The following is a 20729-nucleotide window of genomic DNA, read 5'->3' as shown; positions in this document are numbered from 1 at the left end:
GATATAATGGCCAGATTTAAAAAAAAACTTATTGAAAACTACGAATCCACAGATCCAAGAAGCTCAACAAACCCAATCATAAGAAACACTGAAAAACAAAACAAACAAATGAAAACCTACACTCAGGTACATCACAGTTAAATTTCTGAAAACCAGTGATAAGCAGGAAAATCTTATAAGCAGCATGTGAAAAAAAGACCCATTACATACAGAGGATCAAAGATAAGAATGACGGGAGACTTCTCATCAGAAATGATTAACCTGGAATTCTATACCTCGAAAAATACCTTTCAAGAGGAAGGCAAAATACTTTCCAGACATATAGAAGCTGAAAGAATTTATCACCAGCAGGCTTGTATTACAAGAAATGTTAAAGGAGTCCTTCTGGTAGAAGGAAAATGATACTTACTGGAGATCTAGATCAACACAAAGCAACGATGAGCCCTGGAAATGGTCATTGCATAGGTTAATACAAAGGACTTTTCTCCTATTATTTAAATCTCTTTAAAAGTAAGTGACTGTTTAAAGCAAAGATAAACACTGTATTGTATGTTTACAACATATGGAGAAGTAAAACCGTATGAGAACCACAGCACGAAGGCTGGAAACAGAGAAATGAAAGAATACTGTTTAGGATTTTTAAACTATTTGTGAAGCGGTATAATATCAGTTGGGGTAGGCTGTGATATGTTAAAGATTTATATCATAATTCCGATAGCTACCATTAAAAATAAAGACAGGGAGTTGCAGCTAGTAAACCAACCAGAGATAAAATAGAATCAATAATACTCAACTGACCCAAAAATAGGCAGAAAGAAAGGGAACAAATAACAGGTGGGCCACAAAGGAAACAAGTAGCAAGATGGTAGATTTAAACCATATCAATAACAACAGTGGACATAAACAGTCTAAACATCCCAATTAAAAGGCAGAGATTGTCAGATTGGATTTGAAAAGCAAGATCTAGCTGTTATGTTGCCTACAAGAAACACACTTAAATACAGAGACACAAATAGGTTAAAAGTAAAATAATGGAAAAAGATATGCCATGTTTGTATTCATCAAAAGAAAACTGGAATGTTATACTAAATCAGATGAGGTGGATTTCAGAGCAAAGAATACTTTCATAATGATAAAAGGGTCAATTTATCAAGAGGACATAACAATCCTAATTGTTTTTGTACCACATTCCAAAGCTCCCAATTACGTGAAGCAAAACCCAACGAAACTGCAAGGAAAGGAAGAACAAATCACAATTACAGCCAGAGAGCTTAATGCCTTTCTCTTAATAACTGGTAGAACAACACAGACAGAAAATCAGTAAGGACACAGAAGACTTGAACAACAGTATCAATCAACTTGACCTAACTGGTTATATAAAACACTCCACCCAACAAGACTAGAGTACATGTTCTTTTCAAATATATACGGAACCTATTCTGGACCTTAAAACAAATCTAGCTAAATTTAAAAGGACTTAACTTGTACAAAATATGCTTTTTGACCATAGTGGAATTCAATTAGAAATCAATGACAAAAAAAAAAATACTCAAATATTTGGAAACTAAATAATACAATTCTAAATAATCCATGTGTCAAAGAAGAAATCATAAGAGAAACTAGGAAGTACTTTGAACGATGGGAAAGCACATCAAAATTTGTGGGATGCAGCCAAAGCCGGTACTTAGAAGGGAATGACCATATCAGAAAGGTCTCAAATTAATCTCGGTTTTCACCTCAAGAAGTCAGAAAAAACAAAAACAAAAACAAAATAAACCCAAAGTAAGCAGAAAGGAAATAATAAACTAGGCCAGGAACAGACCATGCCTTATTTATCCTCTAATCTCCCTTGACCAGCACCTAAGACAGGTCAATGAAATTTGTTCAATTGCATACTTTGCAGTATTTTCATTTTTTAAACACTTTTTTCTTGTATCTTTGATTTCCTTGTGGGTTAATGCCATCTCTCTCCTTACACCATACCATCACCTAAACCAGCAGTTATCTGGTAGCCCATTAGTTTCTTTTGCAATTGCTATAACATGACTCTACCACACTTAGCTTTCTTGGGTATGAAGGACCACCCATACCCAGAGACAGGGCTGGCAAGTGTAAACCTCCTGTAACTGCAGTTTATAAACATCAACAAAGCATCTGGTCAATAGGAGCCTCATCACCTGCAGAAGTAACACTCCTCCAAGAATCTAGAAAATGGAGACTTAGCTGAATAAAAGTGTGTCACACAATCTTCTGTAATCTGCAGAGAAAACAATCCATTCTAATGGAATGGAGCTCCCAGCAGGAACCTATTCCAAATTATCCTGATGACTTACCCAGATAAAAGGCCCTAAAGATTCCACACGAGGACAGGTGGAGATTCTTGAGGGCATCTTAAAACAAGGCAGAGATCTTCCCTCAGCTGACTCCAGGACACGGCTCCATAGCTCATGGCTATCAGTTTATCTACCTATCTTGGAATCATGATGAACTATCCACTACCTATCTATCTTAGAATTATTTCAGAAGAGATGTTGTCAGATGGAAGGCCATTAATACTTTTTAAATTGAAAACTGAAGCCAGATTTCTTTGACAGAAAGCCAGACTGATTTGATTTGAAAATGAGGACTGGCTTGGACAAACAGGTTAAGTGGAGGGCATTTCTCAGAAACGGAGTGAATCTTAATATGCAAAACTCCCAGGGTTTGACCAAGACCAGAACCAAAACCAACAAACATTTAAAGCAGATAGACAGTATGCCAGAAATTATATTCTCTGCACTGACTAAACAAGTAACAAAAATTTGTAGGCATCAAACTTTGAAGATGTGCAAGGGGGTATGTTGTTTTCAAAATTCTTTTGGGGTGCTATGGGAGCAAGAGTTTGAAGGATTTCTTTCAGACATTGATAAATGGTAGTTATTCGCTATTTCAGAGGCACAGCTGTAGCAGGTGACTATTCACCGCTGAAGAGAATCAACTGGTGATTTCAAGCTTAGATCCTGTGTGCTGTCCCCCCCCCCCCCCCCCCCGCACCCTCTGGTGGGATGTAAGGTAAGATGATTCAGCCTCCTGCCAGTGACCCAGCCCACATTTAGACAATGAAGAGGAACCAGGCACTTGACTGTTTGATTGGCATTAAGGCATAAATGAAATCAAGGCACTGAAGACAAACTGGAGCGATGAAAAAGGTAAAATCCCCTAATCTGTTTCCATTTAGGAAGTACAACCAGAAAATCTAGCTTTTGGTAAAGACTCCCCTTTGGTAAAGACTCATAGGAAACGCCTATGAGTGTGGAAGAGAAAGATTAAGTGCAGTAGAGAGGAAGCACTCAGTCGCTAGGCTGGTGCCTGTTTACTCCCAGCGAGAAGCCAGACCCGTCCAGGTCCCAGGTTCAAGGGCAATTCCCACTAACAAAGACGCCTTTTTCTTTTCTCTAAAAGAAAGTTAGGAGCAAAATTAATGAGGTTGTAAGTGTAGAATTTTGTGATGTATCACGGAAAGTTCTGCAGAAGCAAGAGACTTTACAGCAACAGCATTCATTTCTTTTCTGTGTTTATAAGAACATGATTCTCCTTCAGAATCAACATGTATGAAGCGTAAGAATATGGTACTGAGGCCAGCATGTAAAAACCCAGTCACCTAAAACGATGAGAAGTTTCTCCACCAATCCGAAATTGATCAGTGGGAGCCAAACCTTTGGCACATGTTGTGCCTACTTGTGTGGCAGCTACTTTATCCTTACACCTTCCCTTCTCTTGGGCAAAAAGGCAAACCAGGTTTATTACCAAAATACTAAATGTTTTCAGCTTCTTAAATTTGACTTCAGATTGCACTCTAAAACTGACATCGTCAGAGTGAGTGCAAACACAGCTCTCACCAGCTGCCTGCTCTGCGCTGTGGGGGGTGGGGGGTGGCTGTAGAGAAGAGCTGGGACAGGGATGGGAACCCCACCCTACTGCTGCCCAGCAATGTGCTCAGGGCGTGAAGGGCAGCAGAAAGAATCGAGTAAGATTAACTGGTGTAAACCAAGCAAGCTCTTAGAAACAATTCAGAAAAGACTTTTTAAGCTACAGAATTACTTATTAGGTGCTATTTTTAATTCTTACATAGCTTAAAGAACAGACTCTAGCAAAAAGAATACACCCCAGTTGTGAATGAAAACGGGAAAGCTCACCGTGTCCACGAATGCATTACTATGTGGTGCCCCAGGGACCGTATCTAGTGCCTCAGTGGGACGAGTCATTTTAACTTCTCTGGGCTGTAAAACATGGGGACCAAACTGGACCGAACTGGACCGACCTTGAAAACTTTTCCAGTTTTAACATCCTGTGGATTCAAACTCAACTGAAAAGCATTCACCAAAGGTGACAGCAGCATTTCACACCTGCAGGGTGGGAACAGGCCAGCAGGCTGCTGAAGGCTGGCACCGCAGCTGGCTGGTTTTAACCAAAAGGACTATTCAATTATCAGGCCTACAGACATGATTTAAGAAACAGCGTGCTGTTCTTGGTAATCCAAACTACCCTCTTTTAATTTTTCCCCAGTACTGACAGTTGAGTGGTTTGGGAGTTTTCTCACACAATGTAGGTGGTTTTCTTTGTGTTTTGGTAAGAAGAGTCATGTCAGACTCCAGCCAAGGCGGAGGAAGGGCTGGAGCAAAGAAGGCCTGAGGCCCAGGGGTTGAGAACAACGCGGAAAGCTTCACAGAGCACCAGCAGGAGCCGGATGGCCACTATCTCCAGTTTCCCTTTTGACCCTGGGAAAATGAACCCATGACTCACCTCCTTTTCAAGCTTTCTGGCTAAGAGTTTACAGCAGAGAAGAAGCTCCGTATGTTCTACTTTTGTTATTCATTTATTTATTTTAAAGGAGGTTCATCTTTAAAGCAACAGCTTCTTTTTTTTTTTTTTAGGTATTGTGTTGTCTTTTATATCCCATATTTAGGAAGCGCACACCTAACATTTCAGTCCCTGCTTCCTGAGCACCAGCAGGGGTCTTAAAATGCTGAGCTGATGTTATGCACAGATATGTCAGTGTCATAAGCTGTGAAAATAAAGGCTGCAAAGGTTTAAGGGCTGATTAAGCATCTCCAGCCAGAGAAGGAAAGGTGGGAGTCCACGTGGAGCTAAATTGGGCGGTCAAATCCTGGGTTCTGCTCCTTCGCCTTCAACCAGCCCTCTGAGCCTCAGTCCCGTTTCTGTAAAATGAGGTGAGATAATCTCCAAAAGTTTTAACTAAGTTCTGTTTGATGCTCCCATTTTCACAACTTCAAAGTAAACTCCCTATCTGAGGAAAGACCATCGATGGGCTCAGGAGCCAGGTGACAGGCTTGCAAGAGAAATGTTCCTAAGGGCCCATTTCCGTCATGGGAAACTTGTGGGCCAGAGACATCCTTACGGGTCACTTAAATAGCCTTTTAGAAGTCTCCTGCCACCCTGGTTTCCTTCTTTCTTTGTTTTAATATCCCCAATGTCTGCTGCAGGCCCAGGCTTTCTGCAACCCACTCTCAGAGGGTGACTGGAGACTGTGCTCTCTGGGTGCTTCACAGCCTTTATTACTAATGTCCCCAGACATTCTTCCTTCTATTCTACTTTTCCCTAAGCACTCTGGGAAAAAAAAATGTAGATGATTATGACCAATTCTGGGTGTCTTATTTTCAAAGACTCAATGGGGAAAAAGTCACTTTGTGTTGAACACCTATGTTAGGTGCTGTACCAGGCCCTTTACACACTTCATCTAATTTAATCCCACAAGAATCTTATGAAGAAGGAATTTACCACGTTGGACATGAGACATGGAGAGGTTACTTGCTCAAGGTCATGTGGCCAGCAAGCAGCAGAGTATCTGAACCCAGGTTTACACCACAAAGCCTGTACTGTTTTTTTTTAAGTTTTATTGTGATGAAATTCACACATCACATAAATCACTCATTTATGAGTACAATTCAATGGTTTTTAGTATATTCACAGACATATGCAACCATCACAATGGTCTATTTTAGAACTTTTTCATCAGCTCAAAAAGAAACCCCCAAACCCTTCAGTTACCACCTTCCTCACAGGCCTAGGCAAGCACTAACCTACTTCCTGTCTCTATAGTGTTTCCTATTCTGGATTTTCATATAAACGAATCCTATAATACAGGGTCTTTTGTGACTCTTCTTCCACTTAGTGCAGTGTTTCCAAGGAAAGGCTATAGTTAACTCCCGTGGGATACTGCTTCAGATGAGGGACCCTGAGAAGTGTGGACAACAGATCCGTTAAGTACAGGATGAAATCTACTGCTTTTAGCAGCAACAGAGATCATACGAAGACAGCTGTTTTCAGATATATAAAGGGCCCTTGGATCACCTTTCTGTGTTGCCCCTGAAGGCACAGTTGGGGTAAACAGGTAGCAGATACAAGCAGACAGACTTCAGCTTGACTTGAAGAACTCACAATGACCCTGACTGGATCCACAGTGGAATGGGCTGTGTGGCCATATGTGAAGGATGCTGTGGAGGAATGCTCCCCATGCCGGGTGGGAAGCCGACCTATGATGGCCAGAGACCCTTCCAAGACTAAATCCTTTGGTTCTGCCAAATTCACATTAGTATAAGAAGAAATAGTTAAAAATGAAAATTCTGCTCAGACTTAGTTTAATAATACTAGTCCTATATAAGCTCAGTTTTGTTTACTGGATTCATCCCATGGCTGCACTCCGCTGTACTAGAAATAAATACCAGCAAAGTATTTTTTTCTCATACCCCTGTGGTTTCTGTGAGACCTCAACAATTAATGATTCTGAACATCAAAGGAATTGATCCAGCTGAAGCTTCAGATCAGGGCCACTCTGGTATATTTTTATTTATTACTTGATCTTAGGATCAGGATATCTGACTCCACTTTTCCAAAAATCAATTGATTTTTTTAAAAAATCTAGTTGACTTGATGATAATTACTTCAAGCCAGGAACCAATTTTTTTTAACTTAAAGTATTGTTGATATACACTCTTATGAAGGTTTCACATGAACAACATTGTGGTTTCAACATTCATCCATATCATCAAGCCCTCCCCCATACCCCATTACAGTCACTGCTCATCAGTGTACTAAGATGCCAGAGTCACCACTTGTCTTCTCTGTGCTACACTGTCTTCCCTGTGACCCCCACACACACCATGTGTGCTAATCATAGTACCCCTCAATCCCCTTCTCCCTCCCTCCGCCACCCCTCCCCTTGGTAACAGCTAGTCTCTTCTTGGAGTCTGTTAAGTCTGCTACTGTTTTGTTCCTTCAGTTATGCTTCGTTGTTACACTCCACAAATGAGGGAAATCATTTGGGACTTGTCTTTCTCTGCCTAAGCCAGGAACCAGTTTTGTAACAATACAACACAATCAGAACATATGAACTCAATCAAATCTGCAAAGAGCATTTTTCTTTTTCCAATGGGCCATTATACCAAGTGATGTCTACCCCTTATCTATGGAAAAGTCTCTTTCTTTTGTAGACTTGATCTAAGTCCAGCTATTTAGATAAATACCTTCCCCCACAAATGGCCAAATATTTAAAAGGTATAGAGTTCAACAGTACTGTCTGATGAAGCAATACCAGCTAGACAGTAATGATCTTCCTTTCAATTATTTCAAGTCAACAGAGATTGCCTCATGTACACTGTTCAAGTCAAGGAGAGAATTAGGGCAGGGTGGATTCCCATTCTGACAGGATAATCCCTGGATAGCCTTGAAACCTATTTTGAGAATAACAGATGTGCTTCTAAACTCATCTTTCTCAAGCTCTCCCAAGAGCCCAGGTTGGAACTCTCTACATCCCTCAGAAACAATCAGTATAGATAAATTAGAGTGGAACAGGAATGAGAAGATGATTCCAGTTCCTTCTCTGATCTAAGTCTGCAGTAGCCAAATGAGCTTTGAGGTTGCCTTACAATCTGTGAACCTCTGTTCCTTCCTCTGTAAAATGGAGTGAAGCCACTGACTTGCCTACTTCACAAAGTCATCATGTGGCTCAAACTTGCACATGGTGTATATGCAAGTCTCTGAACCAGCAAACTCAACCACACCATCTTCTAGAATCTTCACCTGCATGACATTCGCAGCCCGTAGCCCACGAGCCTCGGCTAAAGGGACAGCCTTTACATGTAACCCAGCTTGTGTTCTTTCTCTAACTGGCTGTCTGAGTTCTAAACCTATGTTTTCAATTTGTTTTAAGACAAAGATTTTTGTTGGGTCACATGAAACTGCCTTAAAAAGGCAATGCTATATATAATTAGCTCCAGCTTAAGTTTCATCCCCCACAGTCACTCCTTCTGTTATCTTTCCTCTTTTTTTAAATAAACCCTTCCCTTCTTTTGTCCCAGGGCCTCTTGCTCACATGCCTTTTAATACAAAGAAAATTTTCCTGGCTGGCTGCCATCGGTTTCTCTGCCCACTTCCATTTTAAGTAATTTTTCCTTAACCAACCCAATGTCTTCTGAAATAAAGACAGATGCCGAAAATTCCTGGTTCATTTCTAAAGAAAACCTGACCGGAGCTGTGGTAAGCTAGCAAGAGGCTTTGAGTAGTCACATGGTCTGGGTTCACCCATCACCCGCTGATAAGTACTCACAGCTGATTCCTGTGCAAACCCTAGCGTCTCCAACTTGCCCTGTGGGTCACATGAAGCAGCTGCCTAAGTTTGACAGTTGTGTTTTTTTGATGCCTACTCCCCTGGCAGAGGACCCACTGCACACCAATGAGCCCCTCATATTCTCTTTTGGCTTTGCTACTTCAGCAGAACTGCAACAGGGCTGGCCTTTTTTGTACGTAGTTAATACAGATACAATTTCAACAGGAAGTGGTATGGGGGTTCATGAGGCAGGGTGTCTTCCTGTTGCCCAGTTATTTACAAAAAGGCAGATTCTCTAATACTTAAACTGTTCTCCACAGGTCTAACTTGTACTCCACTATGGGTAATAAACAAGTAAGATAGGTCATTCCTAATCTCTCTCAAAGCTGTATAACAATTTATTCAAAAGCTGAAAAAGCTGCAGAAGTAGTCAGAATCCATACTAAATATATACATCAAAACAAGAAAGAATTGTCTCATATCAGAGAATTTAGATCAGTCAGAGTCAAAGATTTTAGAGCCAATGGGACCCCCAAGGAGCCAGGTGCCCTTTGGTTAATCAAAATGTTTTTTTTCAGCACTGGAAAGAAAAACGATCACTTTCTCCTTATTTACCTTAGAAATTTACTGCCAAAAAAATGGATTAGGCTTATTATCAGATATATCATGAATTCCAAGAACATCGTGACACCTGTTACAGCACAAAGCGTGGCATAAACAGTGAATACACTCCACAGCCAGCTGCCCTGTAAGTGCCTGGTGTCATATGCCAAGTAGGTAGGTTCATAAAAGCAGAAAAGTTCACCTGGGCCACACCCCTCTGAGCCCATGAAGCACAGACCCTCTGAATTTAGCCATCCTATCTTCCCATGTGACTTATTCATCAGATATGTGTGGGAAAGTATCCAGCTCACAATGCCAATGTAAAACTCAAAAAACACAAAAACCTTGTCTCTAAGTCTCTTGAACTTAGGCCAATGACATTATCTCGCATAGTGTTACCCTTGATCTTTTTAGGCTGATCCTAAAGAGGTAAAGTACTTTCGATGTTGATCCAAGGTATCTTGGACATGAATTAAACACACCGACCAAAAAAACTGGTTTAATTCACTGGCATTTTACCAGATTTTTTCGTACTTGTCTATGAGAGATTCTCTAATTGTTGTATGGACAAATGGACCAAATTAACTTAGAGAGAAACAGGTTACTAAGTGAAGTACTCAGTAGTTCAACTACAGGTTGTCAGTCAGGCTAAGCCAAAGTAAGGAAATGCCTGGGAAAGGGTAGCTACATCTTACAAGGTCAGAAGGAAAACGTACCAAGAGAGACAGAAGGGGAAGAAACAGCCTCTGCTTAAAGTTCTTATAAAGAGACAGCACTTCTCTTTCTGGCAGTCCGAGGGGGCCATTCTCTGCAAAGAGCCCACTCCAGGGTAAGAGTGGATATCCCCTCCCATGTGCACTCTCAGCAAGAATCCCCGTCTTTCACTCTAATCTGCAACCCTGCAAGGGATCATAATCCCAACTTCTGGATGAGCCTGTCAGTAGGCATAAACCTAAACCATGAGAAACTGTCAGTCCTCCCCACCAGCATCGTCAGAGATCTGCAGAAGCCTCAGTTCCCATTTTTTCCGACTCCCACATGTTCTGAGAGGAACCACATCAGGGCACACGGCTGGCATGGGAACAAGAGGGGAAGGCAGGGGTGACGCTGGAGGATGAATCTGTCAATGGGGGCTGGCAGGTGGATCAAGTTTAGTCTTGAGGTCAGGTGAGGAAAAGAAGACTCCTGAGACCTGGCCTTCTACATTGGGAAAAGCCCGAGCAGGAAGGGGCTTTTCGCCCATCAGAAAGCCCAGAGGGTGCCCACCTGTGCACACGAAGAGCTTTTACCCCTGACCCCAGAGCCCACACTGGTCAAGAAGGGCCTCCACTTCCACCAGGGAGTAAATGTCTACCTGTCACTGAGGGTTGCCCCCCAGACCAAGAGGCCCTCCACCAGACCTGCCACACTCTGAGGGGCTTCCCAGGAAGCTGGGCCGTTCAGACCTGTCAACCAGCGCCCCAGAGCTGTGACTCGGGCCTCCCAGAGGTCCGGGGGCGCCAAAGGGCCCTCTCCCTGCCAACGCGGATAGTGCGCGCCGCCTACCCGGAGCTCGCCCTCGGTGCGGTGCAGTCCCAGGCGCGGCAGCCCCACGGCCAAGTCGTTGACACACAGGCCGCCGTCACGGTTGACGTCGAGAGTCTGGAAGAGGCTCCAAAGGCGTAGCCGGTGTTCCGGGCCCCCGCAGACGGCGCCGCCGCACGGATCCAGGGACGCGGACGACGAGGCGGCGGCAGCGGCGTCCGGCGGCGGGGAAGCCACGCAGCGGCACAACACACTGCTCACCATCGGGCGCGAGGCAGGGGCGCCGGGCGCACGGGCGTGGGTGGTGGGCTGATGAGCAGAACGCGAAAGATACGCCGGTGTCCTCGGACTGCAAGACGAGGCTCCGCGATGCCGGCAAGCTGGCGGGAGGAAACGCTTCCGGGAGCCCCGCCCCGCCGCGCGCTGCCTTGATGACCACGCCCCCAGGGCCGCCGCCGGCCATTCACAGGCTCGGACAGCGCCCGGGTTGGGGCGGAGCCTCCCCGAGGACTGCCCACAACTCGCAGGACTTGTCGGATCAATGGAGAGGGCGGGGTGGTCCCGGCTCAGCCTGGAGCCGATTCAAACTGGGGGAGGTGGGGATTGGCTGAACTCGCCGGAGAGAGGAAATCAAGCCGCGGTAGTCGGAGGTCATGTGATTGGCAGGCCCAAGGCCCCGTGTCCGATTTCTATTGAGAAACACTGGAGTGCGGAATCGTAAGGCTGGGAGGAACTGTTGTGTACTGAGAGGTCGTGCTGCTTCTCCAGGGACAAGTAGGATTTGTGAGGAGCATTTGTGAGCTGCGATTGCAAGGCAGAGTTTGCGCCCGTTGGTGGAATTAAAAATTAATTGGCCAACGGCTTAAAGCCGAAAGCACTAGGTATTTTCAGGAGGCCGCGTTTTGGCACTCTGCCTAAAACACCAATAAAATAGCTGAATTTAACGGCGTGATTGTCGTAATACTGATGATTGAACGACAGAACAATTTTCCAATGGAAGTGTTAAAGGCAAGTGGCGGAGTGCTCTGTAGCGATAGACACACCTTTAGACCAATGATTAGGCGATTCCAGTAAATAGGCGTGGTCTTCAGCTGAGCGACAGGTAAAAAGAACCAGTGACCGACGTGATATTTGGGCTACGACCAACTGGGAGGGCGGGTTCCCTGGAGAAGCGCTAGGAGGCGGGAAGAGGGGAAGTGGGCGTATCTCCGCATACCCCGGCGGAAGAGGCAGATTCAGGAAGCCATTACGCAGCTGGCTGGCGGCGGCTGGGCAGGTCGGGAATGGGCCCTACGCACTTTGCGTAGCAAGGGGGGTTACCGAAGGCCCGGTGCTTGGCCTTGCGCAAGCCCGGCCTATCCCCCGTAGGGGGGTGGGTGAGGGGCGAGGTTGAGATAGAAGAGAGGGGAATTGGGACGGTTGAGGGGATTATAATTTCTTTAAAAAGAGGGGTTGGGGAGAGGCCATGGCCGTTCCAGCCAAGAAGAGGAAGATGAACTTCTCCGAGCGAGAGGTGGAGATCATCGTGGAGGAGTTGGAACTGAAGAAGCACCTGCTGGTGAACCATTTCAACGCCGGGGTCCCTCTGGCTGCCAAGAGCGCGGCCTGGCATGGCATCCTGAGAAGGGTCAATGCCGTGGCCACCTGCCGCAGAGAGCTGCCTGAAGTCAAGAAGAAGTGGTCTGACCTCAAGACCGAAGTCCGTCGCAAGGTTGCCCAGGTCCGGGCGGCAGTGGAGGGTGGCGAGGCCCCGGGGCCCACTGAGGAGGACGGAGCTGGTGGGCCTGGGACAGGTGGTGGCAGTGGCGGCGGTGGGCCATCTGTAGCACCTGTACTGCTCACCCCCATGCAACAGCGCATCTGCAACCTGCTGGGCGAGGCCACCATCATCAGCCTGCCCACTACCACAGAGATCCATTCCGTGGCCCTTGGACCCACGGCCACTGCAGCCGCAGCCACGGTCACCCTGACACAGAGTGAGTGACCTCTCCTGCCCAGTCCGGCATGGGAAGGGCCAGCAAGAGCTGGGCTAGCCTGGGGAAGGTTGGCTTCAGAGGGTCAAAGGTCAGATGGGAGTCTTAGAAGACCCTGAGGCCTTCCAAGAGCTCCCCAGACAGAAGTGCTCTTGTTCTCCCTGGGACTTCCTCAACACACAGTCTAGACTTCTGATGAGATGGATTGCTCTCAACTGTGTTTTACCACCATTCATGTCCATGATGAACTGTGTGGTCCTTGAAGACAGACCATGTCTATATCCCCACAGGGCTTATCACAGAGCCTGGCACAGAGTAAGCAGTCAGGTCATATTTGTTGAATGAATGGATAGCTGGGAACAATAATGCCCAGGTCAGGCATCACTTTTGGACAAAGACATTCTATTTTTTTCAGTGTGGTGAATACTCCTCAGGCACTGCTCAGGAACCTCATGATTCCTAGTGTTAATCTACTAATTCATTCACTCATCAAACATGGGCACTTACTCTGTTCAAACCCTGCGCTTGGCACCAGGATTACCAAAGTGTCTAAAGTATAGGCCAGTTATATTCTAGTAGGACAGATAAGACACATATGATTAACTGCAGTGTCACGTGGGAGAACCTAAAGACTCAGAAGAGGAAGGGGGCTTCCTGCTGGGGTGGCGTGCCAACAGTTGATGTTGGCATTGAGGGGTAGAGAAGATGTGCAGGGATACCCAAATAGCCCACCTAGAATTCCTTCAAAGGTGTTCAGCTATGAATGGGCAATGGAATAGCTTTGGTTGGACTTTTCAGATGAGAGTTTGTGCCAGTGCGGTTCACCTGCTTGTTTGTGTTGGACTATGAACTGTATCAATCAATGATTCTTGGGGATTTGGGAGAATTGGGTGTGTGTGTGTGTGTGTGTATGTGTGTATGTGTGTATCATATTTCACAAGGATATTGAGGTGGAAAAAGGCTCAAACACTGGATTCAGTGTCTGTTCTAGACCAGGAGGAACCTCTAAGTCTTCCACTGGCCAAGCTGATCAAGGGAACAGGGAGGCATTTATTGGCATCTTTGCTGCTGCTGTCCCACTCCCACCTCCTTTTCCGCTTGGCCATAAAAGACAAGTCAAGAAAGCACTGAAGGAGGTAGGATGCATGTGGCTGCCTCATGTAGAGGGTACCATTCCAAGATGCCTGCTGTGTGCTGGCACGCCTGGAGCATGTGGCCCTGCCTTTGTTAGCCAGAAGCAGCCCAGTGGGGTGGTTACGAGCATGCTGAACTGTGGGTTTGCTTCCTGAACCTGCTAAATAAGCTGTGTGACCTTAGGCAAGCTGATCCGTGTTTCTGAGTCTGTGTCCTTAACTTTGAAAACGTTTTGGTGTCATTATGAGGATTTGTCAAGCTAATGAGTACAAAGGACTTAGCACAGTGCCTGGCACATAGTAGGTGCTCTGAATTTTTATTAGTATTTTGAGCAGCTTTGCTTTTTGCTAGATCCAAGGCTGGCCCTTTGTTTACCAAGTAGATTGGGATTCTAAAGCCCTTAGATTCTAGGCTTAACAGGAATAGCTTATAGAGCCAGAGGAGGCTTGAATTCCCCAGAATAGGGCTTAATGGTCCCCTCCCCACCTCGTGTGGCCAGCCTCATTCTTTCTAAAAAATGACCTGCCTTTTCTCTTTCTTCCCCACAGTCCCCACAGAGACTACCTATCACGCGCTTGAGGAGGGAGTGGTAGAGTACTGTACGGCTGAGGCCCCTCCACCCCTACCAACTGAGGCCCCAGTGGAGATGATGGCCCAGCACACTGACACTTCGGTCAAACCGCAGGCACTCAAGAGCCGCATAGCCCTCAACTCAGCCAAGCTGATCCAGGAGCAGCGAGTTACCAATCTGCACGTGAAGGAGATCGCCCAGCACCTGGAACAGCAGAATGACCTGCTGCAGATGATCCGCCGCTCCCAGGAGGTGCAGGCCTGTGCCCAGGAGCGCCAGGCGCAGGCCATGGAGGGCACCCAGGCGGCCCTGAGCGTCCTCATCCAGGTTCTCCGGCCCATGATCAAAGATTTTCGCCGCTATCTGCAGAGCAACACACCCAACCCCGCCCCTGCCTCTGACCCTGGGCAGGTGGCCCAGAATGGGCAACCAGACAGCATCATCCAATGAGGGTGGGGGTCGAACCAGTCTTCTGCTGTGGCAGTGACATGACGTGGTCTCATAAGTGGGATCTGTGGTTGGCCTCCATCTAGGGCCGACCGCCTGGACAGCTCCATCTTCAACAGACCTTTGGGGGCCCACTGTTCATGAGGAACAAAGGAAATTGGGAAGGAGAACTGGCTGGACCCCTGGGACCCAAACTCTCTCACCCCCGCCACTCGAGCTGCCTTGCTAAGAACACAAAGATTGGGTAGGTGGGGGTCAGGCCCTGGTGATGGTGAGCCAGGGCTTGTAACACGACCCAGACTTGGGTCTCAGATAACTGGAAGGGAGGTTCTCACTGGGGGGGCCATCTCACAGTTGGGGGCTGTGCTGGAATGCCCGCATGCCCTCCCTCGAGTAACAATGTCAGTGGTGCTGGCAGCGTGGTACTCTTCTTCCTCCCTTGGGGGGCAGTGACTGGGCTTGGGGAGGAAACCCCACCCTTTCTCCTCCTCACTGTGCCTCAGTTCTCAGGGGACTCCAGCTAATGCTGTCCTCTCTCTCCGCCCCAGGCCGGGCACAGCAGGAGCCCTTGGCTGCCTTTGCAGTACACCCAGGATGCAGCCCGCCAGGCTGAGGAATGCAGCGTGTGGTGGGGACAGCTAGGCCACCATCTGGTCTTCCGCCACATCCTTGGGCAGCCCTTCTGTGGTCTGTCCCGAGAGCTTTTGACTCAGGTCAAGCATCAGGCTCTGGTGCTATAAACTTCAGAGAAAGCAAACCAGTGTGAAACTTACTGGCCCACTGCAGTGGGTCTGAGGTGACTTGTTGACTTCTTCCAGAAGGCTTGCTTCAAGCCAGAAGTATTTATTCTGTACGTGACCCCCTCCTGGGAAGGCCTCCAGGACCTTCCTCCGAGGCCTGTTCTGGCACCCCCTTCTTCCTGTCCTCTCTACTGACTGCACATGTCCAAAAGTTGGTTTGGAAAAATACCTGCTCCGCTTCACAGACACCCTTCCCACGTTATTCAGCACCCTGTGTTCCTGCAAGATCCCCCGCTGGCTGGCTGCGTGGTCCTGAAGACCTGGTTAGCCCTGAATGTGTGAGGTGGGAGAGGCGGATCCAGCCTAAGATTGGGACCTTTGAATTCTGGGCTCCTCGAAGAGAGAAGACCTCGGAGGGCTGAAGGAGGCCGGGTTCCCTATTCCATCCTGTTACTTTCTCCCTGTTTGCAGGGCGTTTACCCAGATGGCATTTGTCTGTTTCATTTTCAGAATCATCATTGGCTACCAAGACCCTTGCATCTCCCAAATCATTTCCCATTTTGCTGCTGGGGCCTCAACCACACATGACCAACGGTTATGACTCGAGGCTCCAGAACTCAGCCAAACAATGAAGGTGCTGCCCTTCTGGGCATGAACACTTATAATTGCTCAGCTCCACTGTTGCAATTGCAGGAAGATGCCCCCAAAGATGGTTGGCAGGTGACGGCTGTACCATCTGCCTCTCTGGGGGGGACACGTGCAGTGGCCACTACAGAGCAATGGAGAGGAGTCAGGTCAGTGAGGGAGTTGGGTGGTGGATGGGAAGCTCTTCTCAGTGGGGCTGGAAAGCAGCAGCCCTGGCAGCCTGGGCGGCATCCTTCCCCAGAGCCTGATGGCCCCAGCAGGGTAGCTGGTCCCTGAGGATTTGCAGCTTGGTTTGGTTCTTCTCTGGGGTGGCACTGCGGGGACATCCTGAGGATTTGCAGCTTGGTTTGGTTCTTCTCTAGGGTGGCAGTCTGAGCCAGTATTGTGTCTGTTCCAGCTGGGTATAAAGAAGAGGCCTGGGTCAGTTAAACTGGTTCTTTCCAGGTCATAATTTTAAATTAAAGAAATACCACTTTTTTTAAATACATGTCTGCGTCTTTATTGATTGTATGTAGAAAGGATCTTGGCCGGCAGAGCAGGGCTGGCACATTGGCCTACAGTTCAAATCTGGCCCATCGACTGTCTTTGTAAATAAAGTTTTTTTGGAACACAACCACATCCCTCCATTAACTGAATGTCTTTGGCTTTTGTGCTGCAATAGCAGAGTTGGATCGTTGTGAGGGAAATGTGGCCACAAAGCCGAAAGTATTTCTTCTCTGGCCCTTTACAGGAGGGCCTATCCCTGGCTTAGGGCTGTGGTTCAGACTCTAGATGAGAATTACCTGGTGTGTTTGTGAAACATACCCAATTCCTGGCCTTCCCCAAAAACTAGAAGAAACTCCTTGGGGGAAGCTCTAAGAATATGCTCTGTAAACAAGCTCTTGGGTGATTCTGACATTTCCTGAAGGTTAAGAGCTTTGACTTAGAGACTGGAAGACTTAAACTCAGCTGCAATTGGGGTTGCGCTTGAGGGAGGACTGGTTTTCAGGAGTTCCTGCTGAACAGTTAAGTCCTGGGGAGCAGGTTTCCACTTAAGGTTGACCTTCATTCTGGAGGGATCCCTGGATCCCTGGACATAGTTAACACTCTCCCCAGTATTTAGTAGTAACAAAAATTGACCATTAATGAGCTCCTACTCTGTTCAGGCCTTATGAGCATTACCTCATTGATTTCTTGCAACACCCACATGAATTAAGTACTAATATTTTTTTCAGTTTGCAGATGAGGACACTGGGCCAGAGAGGTAAAGCAATTTGCCTAAAATGACACAGCTGCCTTATTCCCCAGTGGCTCTCAGCCACTGTTCTTAACTACTCTCAGCTTGCCGCCAGTGAGATGTGCAATCTAGAGAGAATTTGAGCCTGACCTTGAGGAGTTTCTAGGTCAAATGAGGAGACCTAGGAGGCAGCTTGTGTTCTGTTCTTCTCAGCAGTTGAAACAAAGTGACCTCTCCTACTCTCTACAGGCTTCGGACTTACTCATATTAAGAAGGAAAAGTGTGGCTCAATAGAATTAAACCCCATGCACCTTGATGGTGTTGGTGGAGAACTGACACTTACCAGGTTTTCCCCGCTATCTGGAAGTAGAATGTTGTTCCTTCGAAAACTTGCAAGTTAAAAAGAAAAATGCAGGCCCAGCACGAAGTCACTTCTCCCAGACTACCACCAAGCTGGGCCTTCGCGCCCAACCTCACTGCAGTTTCAGCCTCTCCCAGGAGTGGGATTTTAAATTAATCAGTTGGGAACTTCCTAGTGAGGTCATCTGCATAAGACCCTCCGCTGCTCCTGAGGGAAGGTGACCTGACTTGAAAGAATGCCTGATGTTTTCTTTTGCTAATAACTTTTTGCCTCGCCCTCCTATAAAAACTCCATTTTGTACACCTTTGTGGGGGCATTTCACTACTTGCGAGGGGGAATGATGTCCAATTCATGAATCGCTTAATAAAACCAATTAGATCTCCAAATTTACTTGATTGAATTTTGTGTGTTTTTAACAGCCCAAAGGGCATAAAGCAAAGAAGCAATTGGCATTCCCTCTTCAGATTCCTTTCAGTTAGCCAAAACAGGTACTCATCTAGGTCTTTCTTAAAAGCCAATTGGCATAGAGTAGGGTTTTGGAAAGGGGGAAGCCTGTATTGGGGTTAATTTTTTTGTTGAAGTCCTTCTTGAAGCGTTTTGCATAAAGTCCTTCAAGCCACTGAAGCTTATGACTTGGCAACTTCACATATAGAAATATTTTACATTTTTTTGGATGGAAGTCTTTCAGATAGGTGTCCTTTGGTATTTTAACCAGCTGTTCTTATTCACTAGTCTGCACAGCGGGTCCCGGAGGCAGTGCCCTGCGCAGAAAGCCACTGGGCCCAGGCAGGTTTGGACTTGGGATCGGCGCCACCACTTACTCACTGTGTCTTTTAACTTTTCTGTGGCCTCAGTTTCTCAGTTGTAAAAATGGGATGCTGAATAATAGTCTTTTCTTGACACGGGTGTTATGAGGTGTTACTTGATGGAAATAGCTACCATTTTTTGAGCATTTACTCCATCCAGACACCGTTCTAAGCACTGTACATATTCACTCATTTCATGAGTTCATGTGCATAAAACACTAAGCGTGTGCCTAGCCCATGACCTGTGCTCAATAAATGCTGGCTGCTGTCATCATTATTATAGTGTCTGATTCTCCAAAGAGATGTGAGTTTTTTCTTGAGATTACAATGGGAGCTTTGTCCCAAGTGGCTCGAGCCAATTACAAAAGATGTGACCCGGAGCTAGAGGTTTGCTGTGGCCCCGGGAGCCGAGAGTGGGAAGGATTCTAGGTAGACCAGGGCAGGGGAGCTGAGGCCGAGGCTGGTACCGGGAAGGGCTGGATGCTGGGAGGCTTTTGCCCCAAGTGCTCTGAAAGCGGGGGGTAGAGCGAGTTGTCAAGAGCTGAGCTGCCCTGTGTCATAGGGGTCCATGCAGGTAATGAGGAACAGCCGAGCCTTTAATCACTAGCACACATGGTATAACAAGAGGAAAAAGTGCCAGCTTCCCCATGGTCCATGTTCCCCCTGGGACAGTGACAGGCTAGGACCAGATGCGTTGCTGGTGAGGAATCATTTCACCACTGGGGGACCCCCAACAAAGGCACTTGCTGTTTTACAGATGTGTGTGTGCGTGTTGGGGGGTCGGGAGCTGGGGAAGCCTAGGAGTGGAGAAGTCCTGAGTCCCGAGGCCGAGCAGCGTCTCCCCACTCCTCTCCACGGGGAGGTCTTGGCAGAGGCGCCGGGAAAAGCTTTGGTTGATGGCCCCCAATACAGTGCCCTGAATGGAGGAATGCCACTACGTAAGAACATGGCTCCCTGAACCCAGCTCCCTTCAGAGGCTGCAGCATGCTGGCCATGCCCCGCATCTGGTGTGGGCCTGCCACATAAAGCCTTTGACATGGCCTATGATCGGGCCTGAAGGACCACACGTAGGTTTGTGTCTGGGAGCTGAGCTCTTTGTAAGTGCAAGCTAGGGCTTCGGAGTCAGCCTGCTTCTTACTTATTGGCTGTGTGCCCCGGCATGGGGTCATTTAATTTCTCTAAGCCTTGGCTTCCCCATCTAAAAATCCTTCTCTAACAAGGTTGATGTGAGAAGTTCACAAGTTAATGGTTATAGAACACTTAGCACAATGCATGGTACATAGTTGGTACTTGCTAACTATTTGTTTCGGTGAGCTACTGCTGTGTAACAAACCACCCCAACACTTGCAGCGTAAACAGCAATCATTTATTTGTTTATGATTGTGCAGGGTGAGCAGGGCTTAGAGGGAACAGGTCTGTTTCTCCATGTCAGCTGGAGTGGCTCTACTGGGCCTGGAGGAGCCACTCCCGGGTTGGCTCAGTCACGTGTCTTTCAAGCTGGTGCTGGTTGTGGGCTGGGAACTCTGCTGGAACTGTCATCTGGGGCTGGGAGTTGGAGTGGGTACCTCAGTTCTCTGTATGGGCCTCACCACGTTGCCGCTTGGGCTCTCTCACGGCCTAGTGGCTGGGAAACTGCCGGTTCTCTTGAAGGTTAGGCTTAGATCAGGCACAGCATCAGTTTGTCACATCCTCTTGGTCATGCAATTACAGAACAGCCCAGGTTCAAGGGGATGGAGGAGTAGACTCCACATCTTGTTGGAGGCATGGCTTCTGCACATAGGGAGAGGAGGAATTGATGGCCATCTTTGGAAACAAGCTAACATGCTGCTTTTATTATAAATTGGGGTCAGGACCCCAGACCCATGAAAGATAGCCTCTCCCCCATGATCCTGAGAGAGTTGAGGACTCCCTGTAGTCCAGCAATCAGGAGGTATGGAAGCCCCCCAAATTTTGAAAGAAAACCTATTGAAGCTGTTTTTCATTTCTTGTAGCTTAAGTCAAGAGATCAGAAGGAGAAAGACCTTGACAGACAGGGGTACTCTGACCCCATTACTCTAGAAATCTTTGCACATTAGAAAGTGGCCGAGGGCCTGAGAGGGGCCCA

General features: G+C 47.0%; 2 protein-coding genes across 4 annotated transcripts in view; one reads left to right on the top strand and one right to left on the bottom strand.

Annotated features, from left to right (window-relative positions):
- SLC25A25 (solute carrier family 25 member 25) overlaps positions 1–11125 on the bottom strand; it is a 30857-nt gene extending 19732 nt beyond the window's left edge. The window contains exon 1 of one of the 2 annotated variants that reach the window (XM_036913800.2): positions 10754–11125. In XM_036913800.2, the coding sequence (XP_036769695.1) occupies positions 10754–10996 (243 nt within the window). In that variant the 5' untranslated portion in view covers positions 10997–11125. The remainder of the gene's footprint in view (positions 1–10753) is intronic. The other variant, XM_036913802.2, reaches the window with a different exon arrangement.
- A 154-nt stretch (positions 11126–11279) lies between these two features.
- Positions 11280–16725, top strand: NAIF1 (nuclear apoptosis inducing factor 1). Of its 2 annotated transcripts, XR_005030564.2 has the most exons (3): positions 11280–12708; positions 14388–15101; positions 15406–16725. XR_005030564.2 is itself a non-coding variant. In XM_036913808.2 (2 exons), exons 1-2 carry the CDS (start codon positions 12198–12200, stop codon positions 14858–14860), a joined length of 984 nt encoding a protein of 327 aa, XP_036769703.1. In that variant the 5' UTR covers positions 11280–12197; the 3' UTR covers positions 14861–16725. The 2 variants fall into 2 exon arrangements, 1 of the variants encoding a protein (XP_036769703.1); XM_036913808.2 differs by having other exon boundaries at positions 14388–16725.
- Positions 16726–20729: the final 4004 nt, after the last annotated feature.

Source organism: Manis pentadactyla, chromosome 3, assembly GCF_030020395.1.
Source record: "Manis pentadactyla isolate mManPen7 chromosome 3, mManPen7.hap1, whole genome shotgun sequence".
Classification (NCBI taxonomy): Eukaryota; Metazoa; Chordata; class Mammalia; order Pholidota; family Manidae; genus Manis; species Manis pentadactyla.
Note: the sequence above shows the minus strand (reverse complement) of the source record. Positions and strands in the feature narration are given on the sequence as shown.

Bases quoted from the DNA above. Each gene is read 5' to 3' on its own strand.
- NAIF1 (XM_036913808.2), top strand. From the start codon at position 12,198: ATGGCCGTTCCAGCCAAGAAGAGGAAGATGAACTTCTCCGAGCGAGAG. The intron at 12,709-14,387 runs GTGAGTGACCTC...TCTTCCCCACAG, and splicing joins CACGGTCACCCTGACACAGA to TCCCCACAGAGACTACCTAT.